At 39.7% G+C, this 14,932-nt stretch overlaps 1 protein-coding gene and 1 long non-coding RNA gene across 23 annotated transcripts in view; one reads left to right on the top strand and one right to left on the bottom strand.

Moving 5' to 3' along the window:
• Positions 1-14,932, top strand: part of LOC137202373 (uncharacterized) — a 126,489-nt gene that overhangs the window by 97,879 nt on the left and 13,678 nt on the right. For all 14 annotated transcript variants that reach the window (XR_010932581.1, XR_010932574.1, XR_010932582.1 and 11 more), the window contains 3 exons: positions 4,884-5,018; positions 10,949-10,984; positions 12,746-12,838. This is a non-coding gene — a long non-coding RNA (uncharacterized lncRNA). The remainder of the gene's footprint in view (positions 1-4,883; positions 5,019-10,948; positions 10,985-12,745; positions 12,839-14,932) is intronic.
• Positions 3,185-14,932, bottom strand: part of RIC8B (RIC8 guanine nucleotide exchange factor B) — a 117,079-nt gene continuing 105,331 nt past the window's right edge. For 3 of the 9 annotated variants that reach the window (XM_067697840.1, XM_067697839.1, XM_067697841.1), the window contains one exon: positions 3,185-4,556. Coding sequence is in view for 2 of the 9 variants with exons in the window: in XM_067697839.1 (XP_067553940.1) it covers positions 4,445-4,556 (112 nt within the window). In the remaining 7 variants the exon portion in view is untranslated. Of the gene's footprint in view, positions 4,557-10,525; positions 14,607-14,932 lie in introns of all 9 variants that reach the window. The other 6 variants (XR_010932566.1, XR_010932568.1, XR_010932565.1 and 3 more) reach the window with 5 other exon arrangements.

The raw sequence follows: 14,932 nt of genomic DNA, 5'->3' as shown, positions 1-14,932 counted from the left end.
GAAAAGGTACAGGTCCGTGAGACCTGGATACAGCTGGAGCCCTAGGGCCCAGGATCTTCCCTGTGTTACATTAAAAGAAAACACAAATCTGACTGTAGAAGCCTTGCAGAATAATTTTGACCTTTTAAGATAGCCTTTCTCAACCAGGGTTCACCTGAACCACAAAACTCTGCACTGGAGTGACTATTTTTTCTCTCCATCGAGGATGCTATGTAGCTAACACTATTCTAGATGCACAGGAAAGTTAATTCATTATGTACAATGCATGATGTAGGAACTGAGGCTCAACCTCCCCACCCTTCTTTAAGAAAGGCTGCTCTGATGCTTCTTGAAGACTTGGTGCAGGGACTCGGCAGAGTGCATCAGAGTCACATCCTCCTAAGTCCTCTCTAGAAACCTCTCCCTTTCCTTGAATCTTCTCACTTATGGCAGTTGTTAGAAATCTCTCCCTCCTTCCTCCCTCACCCATATGATTTGTTCCTAGAACACCATTCATTTGTTCCTTCTCCATATTGTGCTCGCCACATACCCAGTAGTTTCTGACAGGTGTCCCCTTAACGTCTTTTGAAAGACTAACATGTCTCTCCCCATCCCTGTGTACCCTCTTTCACCTCTGGAATTGCAGTGAAGAATACCTCCAAGAAAATTAATGCCAGTAACTGGATTACAGAGTAGTAAACATGACTGACATCTCTTTTCTTCACATGCACTTTTTAAAGTCATCTAGATCCCTTGCTATTGTCAAACGCCTCTCCTTAACAAAAATTATAGAATTATCTAGTCACTTAATCTAGCTGTGTCATATTTGTGCTGCCGAAGCTCCTGCTAGACTGTGTATGGCAGAACAAGTCTGCTCTTCCTGGTGCCATTCCATTTCCTGCTGCTCTTCAGTGCTGACAAGGCTCATGCTGCCTCCCAGGAAGGCAGCGGGCACCTTTTTTGTGGGGAGGAGGGATAGGTCATGATGTCTCCTCTGTTAGCAAGGAAGAAGAATACTGGGTAAGCAATTACTAGTGTTTACCACAATTTATATAATGGAATATCATATAGCCATTAATTTTTGAATAATATTTATTGACATGGGAAAATGCTTACAATATGTTAAAGAAGAAAGCAGGGTACAAATCTGTAAATACAGCATGATCCCAATCTTGTAGTAAAATAAATTATATATGCATAGAAAAAACACAGGACGGAAATACACCAAAACATTAACAGAGATTATCTCAGGTGGTGGGTTTTGGGGTGAATTATTAACTTTATTATTTCCTGTATTCTCCAAACTTTCCACAGTGAACATATATTACTTTTATAATGGGGGGGGGAGGGCAAGGGAGGTCAATATAAGAGACACCTAGTACTGGGAGGCGGCAAGACTGATGGTAGTAAGGGGATGTTGAGTACTTGTACTGCCTCTGCCTATGTCTTCATTTATAAAGGAGGGACAATAACACCCATCCTGTGCACTTGCTAGGACCACCCGGTGTGTGAAGGGGCCTCAAGTGTCTGTTGACTGTTACTCTAAAGCAGCAGCTCAAGTGCCTTATTTTAGAACCCGCTCCTCCATACCCTGTTTTAAAGGTTGGGAGGGATGTGGACACAGGGGCCTGCAGAGTGCAGTTGGCCAGTATATTCTCACCATCCCCACTGCAGGCCACCGAGCCAGGTAGATGTCGAGGGTCAGGGTGGTTGGGGCACGGGGGCTGGGGGAGAGCCTGCAGCCCTCATCTCTGACCTAAAGGATTCCAGGTCCTTCCTTATTTGAAATCCAGTACTAACTGAGCAAGTTTCCTACTCACACTTCAACTTCATTCAGGTCACCTCCCTGTTTAATAAGTTCTTTAAACCAGTTCTGCTGAAATAGTTATTGCTTAAAATGGCCTGAGAATTACCACTCTCCCAGCATTCCAGAGTCATAAGGGGGCACAACATGGACCCAGGTGGGCAGCATGAAGGGTAAGGAGAGGTGCTGGGGGTCAGGCCAGCCAGAGTTGGATTTTTACTTGCTCTGTGATGTTAGGTAACTTACTCTGCTTTCCAGAGATGATCTCTTAATATGAGATGTGATGACTTTACACAAGATAAGATACATAAAAAGCCCAGCACAGAGCAAGCAATCAACAGATGTTAGTTCTCTTTTCCGTGTGCAAGATGAGGTCACTTTCATCTTCTCCCTCTGCAAATTCTCTCTTCAAAACAAAGCTTAGTGCCCAGTATGGGGAAACTCAAAATGAAACAGAACTCATTGAAAGCAGAAGAGCACAGCTACTTAAACAGGACTGTTCAAACACTCTGCATAAAGCTGGCAAGATGGTATTTCATTAAACATGTCTTCATTTAGGTAAGCCGACACTCATGCCAAAGCTATTTAATTGCAGAAATTATAAAAATACTTTAAAAATGCATTTGTAGAATGAAGTAACAAAAATACTTAAATTCTTTTTTCTAAACTTTTTTTCATTTAATCTAAAATTATGAATTACCAAGTTTCATTTTATTTACTGTTAAAACATGGGTCACACATAACTTATACTCCCAACTATTTTGGATAAAAAATCCTAAAATGTATTCTTCCTAGTCTTTTTATAGAGTATTCTTATTTTTTAAAACAAACACAAGGTCATCGTTATGAGAATAGTTTATAGGCCATACTGTTGTACAGATACTTTCTGGGTCAACTAGAATGTCCTTCAGGAAACAGATGGTCCCAGACTTATGACGCCTTGAGTAGTTTTCATTCTCCCCACGTTCCTATCCGGTTTTCAGTTGGCTTTTTGCTGCTTTCAGTAGGTCTGCTTTCTATCTAACAGCCGCCTCCTTTGCCATTTTTTTGTGGGCTTGGAAGTCAGATAACTAAACATGTTAGAAGTATATGCAAATTTTAGTAAAGAGGCACAAGGTGAGATTCTTGAGGATCTCTCCTATAAATAAATTGTAAGAAACTTTGCCATCTCTTTTGGCAGCTCTAAGGCTTTTTAAAACTGAATTCCTGATTTGTACTTTTGCCAGAGAAGTGACTTCTGGATAAATGACATTTTCACTAATACTTCATGTACTTTATCCTTAGAAAGGCTATTTATTATAAGTGAGATAACAGATGTAAAAGCACTTTAAAAAAGCATAAACTGTGAAATAGGATTGTTTACCCCACGTATCTATAAAGAAACACACACAGATAGCTAAATTGAATCAACCCCAATGTTTTATTTAATTTAAAGTTTTAAAAGGCAGTGGTTAAGCACATTATGTGTGTATATATATATATATATGTATATACATACATATATATATATAAAAGGAAACCAACCCCTTTTCAACTTCAGCCATTGATTAACTAGGCCCACTGTCTATTTGCATGATTCATTTTCTACTTCGTCATATGACCAATTCTAAAAGTAAAAATAAACAGGCTTAATCAGTTTAACAGTAACTATTTGTGTTTCTTTTTTAAATAAATAAAGTTACCATTAAACTGATCACATATGGTAGAAAGGTAGGACACACACACAAGCACACACAGTCCCCAATTTAAAACATGTGACATATGAGTGACCTATATGTACAAATGGGTGCTGCTGACTCCCCCACCCTCAGCAGAGGGCTCAAAAGGCCCCCCCGTACCCAGGGGGTCCCCATTCCCTCTACCAGGTTGGAGGCACCCCTATGTTAGACCTCAGAATGCATGTTCCCCATGCAGTGATACAGATGGGGGTTCAGTTCTATGGTACTAGTGTTCAGGTTATTAGGGAATAAATAGGCATTTGTAGCTGCCTCAGAACTAAACCATCATTTATAACTTTATAGGGAGAAATGTATTCTGAAGTTCTAGATAACTGACATACAAACTTTTTGAATGTAATCAGTTTGCAAGTCTGGGGCTGTTGTGTGTGTGTGCGTGTGTGTGCATTTCTATAGATTTATACAAAATTGAAATGAAGAGTGGGGCTATGTTTATGGAGCAGCTGCTGCTTGGCTTCCATTCACTCAGTCCTGATCTAACAAGTCACTTGCCTCAGCCCCTTTTTAGCAGCTTGTTCTGCTTCTCACATGCCTCTGTCTCTGGAGAGATTCAGAAAGGGCAGCTCACACAAGTGAGAGGAAGGACACGGCTAAATCTTCTTTAGAATCTTGGCAAACAGAACTGCCAGATTCAACCAGGGCTGCTTTATAGAGTGAAGTCCTTCAGTTCCATCTTGACAAAATGGAATTTTTTTTTTCCTGTTCCTAGTCTCTGCAACTCCGTCTAACTGCAGCTCTGTATGAATGCCTCAATATCGCAAAACACAGGATCACTTCTTAAATATGCTGGATTCTCAATGAGTAAACCAGTTAATGTGTTTCTAGCCAAAGCAAGGGCATAAATGTTTTAGAGAAAAGATTCCCCTGGAGCTACAGAGAAAAGATGCTGATAAAAGCAATACTGAGAGTTGAGCAGGTGATGCTTTTAGTCTGTGTCAGAGCTGGTCTCCTCGATGACAGAGTACTGGTTGAGTGCTTCCTCCAAAGGCGTTATTGTCCCATCAGGTTTTAGTCCCATTGGTTTAAGCAACTCCTCTCTGGAAAAAAGAGAGAAAAGAAAGAAAAAAAAAGTATTCACCAGCATCACACACACCCCCTCCCCCCACCCAAATCCACTTCCTTTAAAAAAAAGAAAAGTCTTTAAAAACCAAAGTATTTTTCCTCAAGCTCTCTCTGTGTGTTTGTAACAGGAAAGATGAAAGAGGTATGGAAAGAAAAAGAGGGAGATAAAAGACTTCATTCACACAGGCCAAACCTACTAAGCCAATTAAAAGTATGAAAAGTCAAGGTCTAAATGGGCTCAGGACAAGGAGCTGGTCTCTTCTGTTTTTAATAATTTTTTTCCTTTTGTGGATTTGTTTTAGTGAAGTTGAAGCTGCCAAAATTTCACCTGTCCCAGTGGACCAGGCATATAATTAATGGCTAATTTGATATGTATGGATTTCGTTTAATGGAATAAATCATCATTTGATTTTTGCCTCTCCAATCTCTAGTGATACGTAAGTACTTATTGATTTCAAATCATTTGGCCTTCCCCAACTTTCTCCCTCCCTTTTCTTTCCTCTCTCTCTTATTCTTCTTCTTTTTTAAAAAACACCATTGCTTTTGTTTGTGGCAGTTTAATTATGGGATTGACAGCCATTTTAATCTCTTCAAAGCTCCCCAACTGCCTCTTTTCAGCTAATCCAATTATATCTACTCCACAAGTTACAGCCTCATCTAAAGATGATTAATTATTGATTAAGCCAATCAAAAAGCATTAAGAAAGATTTATTTAATCTTTCCATAGGCTCTTATTTATTGTATAGAGATTATGTCAAATGTACATGTTGAGATGCTAACTCTAGTCCTCCTCCCACCCCAATAAGTCAGCAGTGTACTTTAAAAGGAGCCTTGAAGAGGCACATGAACTGCTTAAAACTTACTTCTCACAGAAACGGGCATCACCCCCTAAAAACATGTCTACAACAAGAACCAACATGGCAGCAGTTGTAATGCTGGTGGGAGTTGGAGTGAAGGAAAATGATAAAACCTCCTCTCCCTCTGCTTCCTTGCTGTTGTCCCTTAGGCCAGAAGGGCTCCCCTCGGAAGGGCCGGCCACATAGCAGTGTGACGGTGTTATAGCTGCAGAGAAACTTCCTGGGGAAGGGGAGGAACAGCTCAGTGGTCACTGGATAAGTCAACAGGAACCTAATCAAGCAGCTCTGGCTGGTACCAGAAGACTATTGCTGGGAGTCTGAAAACTCTCTTTGAGTAATGTGGATGGTTGACTGGTTGAGGCTGCTAAATATTATAAAGTAGGAAATGTGTTTCCTGATCCAAGAAATGGGGTCAGAATCATAGAACTTAAAGTTGAAGGGGCCTTAGAGATCATTTAGTCCAACCCCCTTGTTTAATAAAGGAGACTGAGTGACTTACCCAAGGTCACATATCTAGTGGCAAAGTTGGACCTGGGACATAGGCCTCTGAATCCCAGTCCAGTGCTCTTTGCAGCACACACATCTGGATTAACTGCTATAACTGTACTGAAGGAACACACTCTGAGTTCAGCTGTTCAAGGACTATGTGCCAGGAACTGTGTCATATACTGGGAAGAAAAGGAAGACTAGGCACAGCTGCTGCCCTTGAGGAGTGAGTGAAACATATACATGAAAAATAACTTAGAACATAATGGGGTAAATGCTGTAACAGAATCATGAACAAAAGAAATAACAGCTCCTGAGATGAAGCATCAACCAAATTGCCTGGGGAAGGTGGGAACGGCACCTCCAACGAGGTGTCCTATGCCATGCGAAGATAGTACAGAACTTTTCAGGCAAAGGAGTCTGTGTGGAGGGCTCTGTATAGTCCCAACTACTTGTGATTTTTTCTGTAGACCTCTTTGGATTGTGTCAATTTCTTTCTCGGCTCCCATGAAGCTGGGACAGGGCCCAGTGTTTGGGGAGTGGCGAGGTTCAATGAAGGAGCAGGAGGAGGCAAGGCTGCAAAAAGGGTAGTTGGGGGTCTAGAGGTCAGGTGTCTTGAATGCCAAAGCAAGGAGCTCGAGTCTTAGCCTGTAAGGAATGCCCTATCAGGTTTGCTTTATAGGGAAATATCTCTGGCAGCAGTGCAAAAGACACACTGGAATAGGGGAAACTGCGGCGGGGAGACGAGCCATGAGGATGTCACTGTAACAGTAATGGCATGAGAGGAGACAGAGAGCTGGATCATGGCTGTGGCTGTAGGAAGGAAAGGCCTTCCTTCCAGGGCAGAGCTGTGGTCCGCTGGAAGGGTGGAGGTAGGGGGTGAGGAGCAGAGCGTGGCTGTGGCCTCGCTCCGATGACCACGTGGGTGGCGACCCGCTCGCTGCTGCAAGAGCACAGCAGGTGCAGCAGCTCGGGGGCGGGGGGCAGACACTGACATCTTTCAGGACAGCAAACAGCTCTGCATGACAACCAGGGAGAAATGCTTAGAGGAACCAGAAAACAATCTGCTTCCACTGAAACTTCTCTTCAGCACGCATACATACTATACATATCTATACTTCAGTAACAGTTTCCTAGTTCTGATGGTGCTGAAGGACTCTGTGATACTGGACACTGTTTACTAATAATCGATACCAAAGGAGAAGGGGATCACCTTCTGGGGTGAAACATTAAGGGATCAGAAAGTTCAAAGGTCTGAAGGGGCTGGTGGACTGAGGGTACAGTAAGGTGGGGGTGGGGTTGAAGGGTTTGGGTAGGTAGAAGTCTGATCAGCAGATGAGACTATAGGAATTCTACCAAGATAGTGAATTGCTGGGTGGATATGCCATCACTCCTAACACTCCAGCATTTCTTTGGTAACAGGATGATATTGGAGCTAGCTGCCAGCTTGCACAAAGTAGCTAGCACTTTCTCATCCAAACCCAGGAGGAATATTTTCAAATCAAGTCCATCGATTTCACCCCTACTCCCTAATCCAATTTTATAATAGAAATAATTAAGAACATTACAAAAATTTTATGGCCAAATTATGGGAATTCATCTATAGAATAAAGGGGCTCATATTTTAATTCTCATTTGTGAACTATTCTTCTCAAGGCTTTATTTTTTAGGTCTTCTGTATCACCCCTCTACTAACATAGAAGCTCCTCTGAGGGTATGAATTGTCTTTTCCACATGGCTCCATGCGATGCTTGGTCTTACTGACATTCCTGTAGGAGAGGTGTCAGTGGTAACTGGCCACATAATCATGCATTCGTGCAAATAAATTAAGGCAGCAATGTGATATAGTGGAAAGAACAAAAAGATCTAGAGTCAGGAAGTCTGGCTGAAGTCCTGGCTCTTCCACTTACCAGTTGTGTGATCTTGGGCAAATCTCTGAGTCTCTGTATTCCCATCTGTGAAATGGGGATAATGATACTAGCACTACCTACTTCCTAGTGATGACTTAAGGGGTAATAGTACTAGCAGTGGTAGTAGTAATTGCAATAATAATAGTGCAGATGAAAGAGCTCTATGAACTGTAAAGGAGTCCTAAATATTAGTTATCATTATTGTGGTATAGTGAAAGGCATATATAGGTTTTGGAATCAGACAGACCTAAGTTCTAATCCTGGATCTACCACTCACTAGCAGTAAGACCTTGAACTCTCTGAACTTCAATTTCCTTATCTGTAGAATTGGGATAGGAATACCCAGTTCACTGAGTTGTCATGAGGGTGAAAGGTCATTCTACATAAAAAGTGCATAGTGCAATGGCCGAAATGTAGTTGGAACCCACAAGATGCATTTCCTGTCCCTTATGTGTTTATGGAAGGAAGGTTTCCACAAGATTGTTAGGGTACTCTTTGGGAATAAGTGGGAGAAGAATATGCAGAAGCAAATAAAAGACATGGTCCCTGTCCTCAAGAAGCTTTTAGTCAGTTCAGAAGGTAAAACACACACACATTAAACAATATTAAAGGAATTACAGAACAGCAGATCAACAAGCTTGAGATGATTAACAGGCAGAGCCCTGCTTTCCCTAGCTTGACAGTTCTGTACACCCTTACTGTATCTGAAATGTGTTTAAAGGTGATTTCTCATACTGTTTGTTTGGGAGTGGAAGGAGAGAGGATGACTTACAGATATGTTACTGTTTTTTGCTTATGGACTCCGGGCTTACTTTTCAAACCCCCATCTTAACGATTCTGATCTTCCTCTCTATCATATAACAGCCCACAAATACCAAAATGAAGTCTTTGATGTAGAGACTTACTCCTAAAAGGTCTGATAAATGACCTGGTTATACTAAACTGTTTCATTTAATAAGATCTGTTGTATCTAGATCAGCAAGATGTGGACAGAGAATGGGAAGCATTCATGAATACCACAGAACCGTTATTCCACCAGTCATATGGGCTATGTACACGTGGGAGGGACGCGGAGGAGATGGGGATGCTGATCACAGGCTCCCGGCAGGAGATGGACTCAGGGCCAGACTGTAATGGCAGTGATGGACATGGATTCATGGGGAGAAAGGCATCCCAGAAGCAGAAGATTAGTCAAGCAAAGGCACAGAAGCAAGAGTTAGTTGTGTGCAGGGATTGGCAAGCAGGCTGGCTTGGCAGAGGTAAAGGAAAAAGAAAGCTCAAAACAGATATGGGGTACAAAAGAGGATTTGGATGGAGACTTTGAAATCCTGGGCTGACAAGTCTGGATTATAGTACAGAGGTATTTTTGTCTTCTAATTCAAGGGTCCCATATTTAAGAATATTTATTAAAAAGTAATTCTCATTACAAACATTGAAGGCTATAAAACAATATTCCTTTGACATATTAAAAAGAAAATGTTCTATGCTTTATTCATTTTCATATCCCTATGTGTCTAGCACAGTGCCTTGCAGATAGTAGATCCTCAATAAGTGTTTATGAACTCAATTTTGCTGCAGTTGGTATTATCTTGCATTTTCACAGAAAGAAAAGGTATGGTGTTTTATGGGACTCCTAATAAACAAACCCTGACCAAGAGAAAAGCTGGATCTTTGGGTAGAAGGTTCACGTTCATCACCAAGATTTACAGTTAGGAAAAGTATTAGCATTCTACAGGAAATTCTGCATAATGCTTTCCAGGGATTTCTCGTTCTCTACTGGACTGTGAGCAACTTGAGGGCAGAGTCCATGTCTTACCTGGCTGTGATTTGCAGTATCTAGTATAGGATGGGCGCATAGTAGGTGCTCAGTAAATGTTTATTGAAAGAATATAATACATGGGTCATAGCATAAATGGACAATGGTAGAGAACCATTTGCCAGGAAACATCCTCATATTATTTTAACTGCAATTATTTCCCTGATGAGTCAGTGTCATCAGACATTCTGACAGTCCCGAAGTCAAAGCCTTCTTTGTACCATACAACCTGGAATTTCCAACCACTAATTAGTATAGACTCAGCTGCTTATATATGGGGCATCAGTGGGTCTAGATTCTAGTGTCCGATTTTCCACTGACTTGCTGGGTGTCCTTGGGCAAGTCATTTCCTTCTCTGGGCTTGAGTCTCCCCATCTATATAAAATGAAGGGGTTGGACAAGATGATCCCCAAGATTCTAATTCTAGGAGTCTAAATATTAGGCCGCTAAATAATTTTGATCTACTTAAAAAGCTGCTAGGTTTTTTAAGACACTAAAACTCAATACTGCTAAACTTTTGTTTCTAATCAAGATCTTCTAAATCTAAGAGTCAAACACAGCATCCTACCTAATTGTCACTGACATACACCAAGACCACAAGTCCTTCCTGCAAAACTACCAGCAAATGATTAGAATGATTCCGAAAGTAAATCAAAGCAATGGCAAATGTTACAAGGAAGGATCTAAATTCATTCATGGCCCTCAATAAACAGGCCATTTCATGAAGAGTTACTGGTCCTAAATTATGAAGGTCCCATCTAAAAAGGATGGCTAGGTGTCAGATATATGTAGATCATGGTTAAACGAAGATACTGTATATTGAAATGTGCATCAGGATTAAGATATTCACATAGCAATAACTCCTTCATACTTACCTTCAATGCTATACACAGGCCTTAACACAAGTTAAGACTGCCCTCGTTATCATCAAAAAGTACAGTGATGTCTACTGGATAAAGAGCCCATTCTAGGCACTGTGACAGTATCATGGCGGGCTTCTCATCTGATCAGGCATCTGGCCAGGGAAGAGATAAGCCTCCAAGAATGTTCAACTGGAACGAAACATCATTTAGAAATTTGATCTTACTAAACGATAAGGAACCATAATCTTTAAGGGCTTGGCCAGGCACGAGGACACAGATAAAGCACGTCCAAGAAAGGAAACCTTATTTTGCCCCAGCCTAACCCTTAGGACTGCTAATGGAAACCAAAAAGTACTTTCTTAAAGATTTAGGGGTGGGAGATTATGGGATTTATACCATATTTAAAATTTTATAGTCTGTCTTTTTTTTCCCCAGATATAGTTCAACATTTTCCTGAGCCACCATTTCCCTGTAAGTATGGTCCTCTGGGATGCCTGGGCTTATGTAACCTCTCAGGACCTTAGAGAAGGTTCCACTTTTTAGGCTTCTGGTTCCTACATAACTCTTTCTCCCAGAAATGACAGTGCAATATTGGGGCTCAGATACTAACATACCCAATAGCACATTATAGAATAGGCCAGATGTGTATGTGTATAAAACACCTTACTTGACCTGGAAACAAGAGAATACTCTTGCCCACAGCACATGTTTTTGTGCAATACAAACAAAGCATTCAATTCAAGTGTACTTGTTGAAAAACAGGACATAATTAAGCAGTTGGTAAAATGCATTCTTGTTTCCCACTTGCAGATCTCCCAAGAGTCCCTTCGAATTTACCTATACGAGTTTCAGCTTCCCGCTTGCCACTTAGCTTGATAACGACTCAAAAATCATTCCCTTGTTTTCAAGGGCTCTTCTTTCTTGTCTGCTCTGTGTACTACAGGGCAGTATTGACACATGGAATTAATGACAGGGTCTGTAATGAAACAACAGTCATGCAAACACCAGTCTGCTCTTTTGATAAAACAGCATGTTAGAGACCTATTCACCTCCCTCTAATTGAGTACTGCATAATAGTTCCGATCCTTTTATGTAACATATTTTGTTCTATGATTAGAAAAGAAGAAAAAGGGGGAGCCTATGAAGCATTGCTTCCTCCAATCACCCCCTGATTAATTCTCTGATTTTAATGAGGGTGGCTGCTATTTAGGCAGGTCCTGTTACCTACTTGTTTTGTTGACTTCTGTACAATGTATAACAAAACCCATGATGGGATAATTGGGAACCATTTCTTTGGCACAGGGATTCCTGTTCTTAATGTAAGGTTGGCTTGGAAAAAAAAGAACCCTGGCATTTAAAATTAGCCATTTCATATTTAATTCCCTTTCACATTTGAAAGATAGGATGAAAATTAGTATATAAATAAAGCATTTTAATTAACAGAGCTTTTCCAAAAGTGCCTGCAGTAATGGAGCCTGTGAGAGCCCGGAGAAAGCAGCTCTGTAATCTTTGCTATAATTCCAAGTCTGAGAGTGCATCTTATTTCAAGATTTCAGCATCAATGAAACAGTCCATATCCACTGAAGTACAATGGATTTCCCAATAACTTGTGATATTCTTAAGTGTTTTTAACGCTTTTTTCCTCACAGAAATTAAAACAACCTTTGGCACTGGTTAACATGTTCAGTTATATACTATGGAAGAGTGTCCTTTGCTGGTCCTTCATCTTTCAGTTAATCTTTCATCTAATGGCTTCCTAGTGCTGACTGGTTGGTTTTACTGTTCTTTCACTAAGCCACTAACCCAGTAGGCAGGAGAGGTGTGGTGACTTTTCTATACCAAATTCGAGGTCTTCAAGCTGCATTTTTCAAAAGCATTTCTGAGATCCTTCCCTCAGCCTCACCATTATGCTTTGGGATCGGGTACAGTTGGGAAGGTAAAATACGTAACATAAAAATATCAATCCCAAGACAAATGGATATGGCATGTTATCTACACCATGTCCTTCCACTTTGGGAGTTGCCTAAACAGGCAACAGTCCTGTAAATAAGGAAGTCTTTCTAAAGTTAATTTTCTTGATATGATCACACTGAATGTAAGAATTTGTTAGAATACCTATAATCATTCTATTTTCAAAATAATTAAAAGACTTTATTAACATAGAATCATAGCAGTTTTACTGGTTTCCTTCATATGAAGTTGTTTCTGTTTATTTTCTGTTTTTGATATAAGCTACATAGGACCTGACTTGATATTTGAGAAAAGCTCAACTATGGAATGAAAAAGCAGGAATGAATGGCCTCCAAATCTTGATTTTTTTGTCAGGTAAATATGCTTACTCTTTGTCTTCGTGCTTTGCATCTATTTAAAATTTAGAGCGTATTATTAAAAATAATCAGACTGACAAATCTGAGAGCTGTTTGTTGGTAATTTTTCAAAATAACATAAGATCTGGAATATGAAGACTAAGAACCAAATCCTGACTATGTCATTAACCAGATGCCTGATTTTGGTTCAGTCACTTCATCATTGGTCCCATTTACTCCTCAATAAAATATCTCTTGCCCTATCTAAAATTCACAGGGCTGTTTTAACAGTCAGTGGAAGTACTTTTTAAACTTTAAAGCACTATATAAATATTAGTCTTTCATTATTCTCATTTCTGTTAGAAGATCACATGCAAAGCTTCTAAAAATTTGCTATCCACCTCACATTAAAGAGCATGGTTAAGAAAATATAGAGAAAGAGGTTAGGGATAGTGCTAGAAAAATAAAACTCAGTTTTGTCCTTAACTGAAGGTGATCTTTATTTCTTGGTAATTTCTCTACAGAACCTTTCTTTCCTGTTGTCCAGAATTAGCAAAATAAATATTAATAAGAGGTCAGCATGCCAGCTGACACTGTTGAATAAAGCAGTAGAAATGGAAGTTCGTACATGCTCTTCTCAATCAGAAAGTCTTAAAAGTTAAAGGAGGAGGGTGACTCAGAGCAAATAGTCAATGGAGATTATTCTTATTTGATGTTTCTCTAATAAACAGAAGTCATTTCACCTAGTGCTTAAACCAAGAGCTCCAAGTAGGCATTCCTACTACAGAGTTAAAGGACAATGACTACCGATAGGCAATACAAAGTTTGCATGACGTCCTACTAAGAGATGTCTAGCCAGTTTCTCAAGTTAATCCTCCCCTACCACTTTAAGGGTATATTAGTTTAACTGGATCCAAGTTCCCTTAATTAAGCTTCTAAGCAACACTGCAGTGTATTTTAATGATGTAGAACAGTGCTATCTAATACAAATATAATGTAAGCCATATATGTAATCTTAAATGTCCTAGTAGCCACATACAAAAAATAAGTAAAATTAATTTTAAAATAATGTTTAATCCAATATATCAAAAATTATTTCAATATAAAATCCATATTAAACAACTGAGATATTTATTTTACATTCTCTTTTTGTACTGAGTCTTTGAAAGTCTGAGTATTTAACACTTACAGGACATCCCAATTCAGACTAGCCATAGTTATATATGAGTAGTGGTTACCATATTGGACAGTGCAGATCTAAAGGATTTTCTGATGTAAACAATTAAGATCTTGACACTTTCGTACCTAAATAGATCTCACAATGCTATAAAGACTGGATCATATTTCTGAAATGTACCTAAAAAGCATTTCCTTGATTAACTCATCATAAAGGTGGGAGTAATCACAGTTATTTTTGTAAGTAGAGTAAAGTAATTTAGTTACAAGAAAAAAATTATGTAGTTATTACTTTTCAGTCATAAATTACCTGTCCCAGCTTCCATAAGTTTAAAAATAACCTTTGGATTAAAGGGGAACTATTACTATATTTGATACTTGCATTTATTAAGAAAGCCATGTCCCAAATACTACACAAAGGCTGGCAAAATATATACATTGGATAAGGAGGAGATAAGAAAAGGAAGAAATGGAAAACAATTACTTATATAAATGTAAATTTTAGAAGATTTTGATAGAATATATAAGCAATAAAGGCAATGTACCTTGTTAAACAGTGATGGGGTAAGGGTAGAGTAGAAGATTAATCAGTCCTGGTTCCAATTAAGAAACTAAAGGGGATTAGAAAAGTCGAAACTTGAAATATTATTTCCCTTGGTTAGCTTAGGCTTAAGCCAGTCAATCCTCTCTCCCCTTTTGTGGAGGAGGCCGCGTCACTACATGAGGCTCGTATGCTGTAGCTGAGGTGAATGCAGTTGTCTTAGCCACGCTGGACTTGCTTAACCACATACAATCCCCGTTCTAATCTCCCGCTTAAATTGCAGGGGCTTATTTTTTTTCCAATTCAGAAAAGGAAAGAGGAGGTGGAGAGGCAGGCAAATTTCATCCCCTTTTCCACCTCTGTTCTCACATTAAAAAAAAATGTCAAAGGAAGCTT

This window comes from Pseudorca crassidens, chromosome 11 (assembly GCF_039906515.1).
Source record: "Pseudorca crassidens isolate mPseCra1 chromosome 11, mPseCra1.hap1, whole genome shotgun sequence".
In the NCBI taxonomy this organism is placed as follows: domain Eukaryota; kingdom Metazoa; phylum Chordata; class Mammalia; order Artiodactyla; family Delphinidae; genus Pseudorca; species Pseudorca crassidens.
This window is presented reverse-complemented; position numbering and strand designations above follow the sequence as displayed.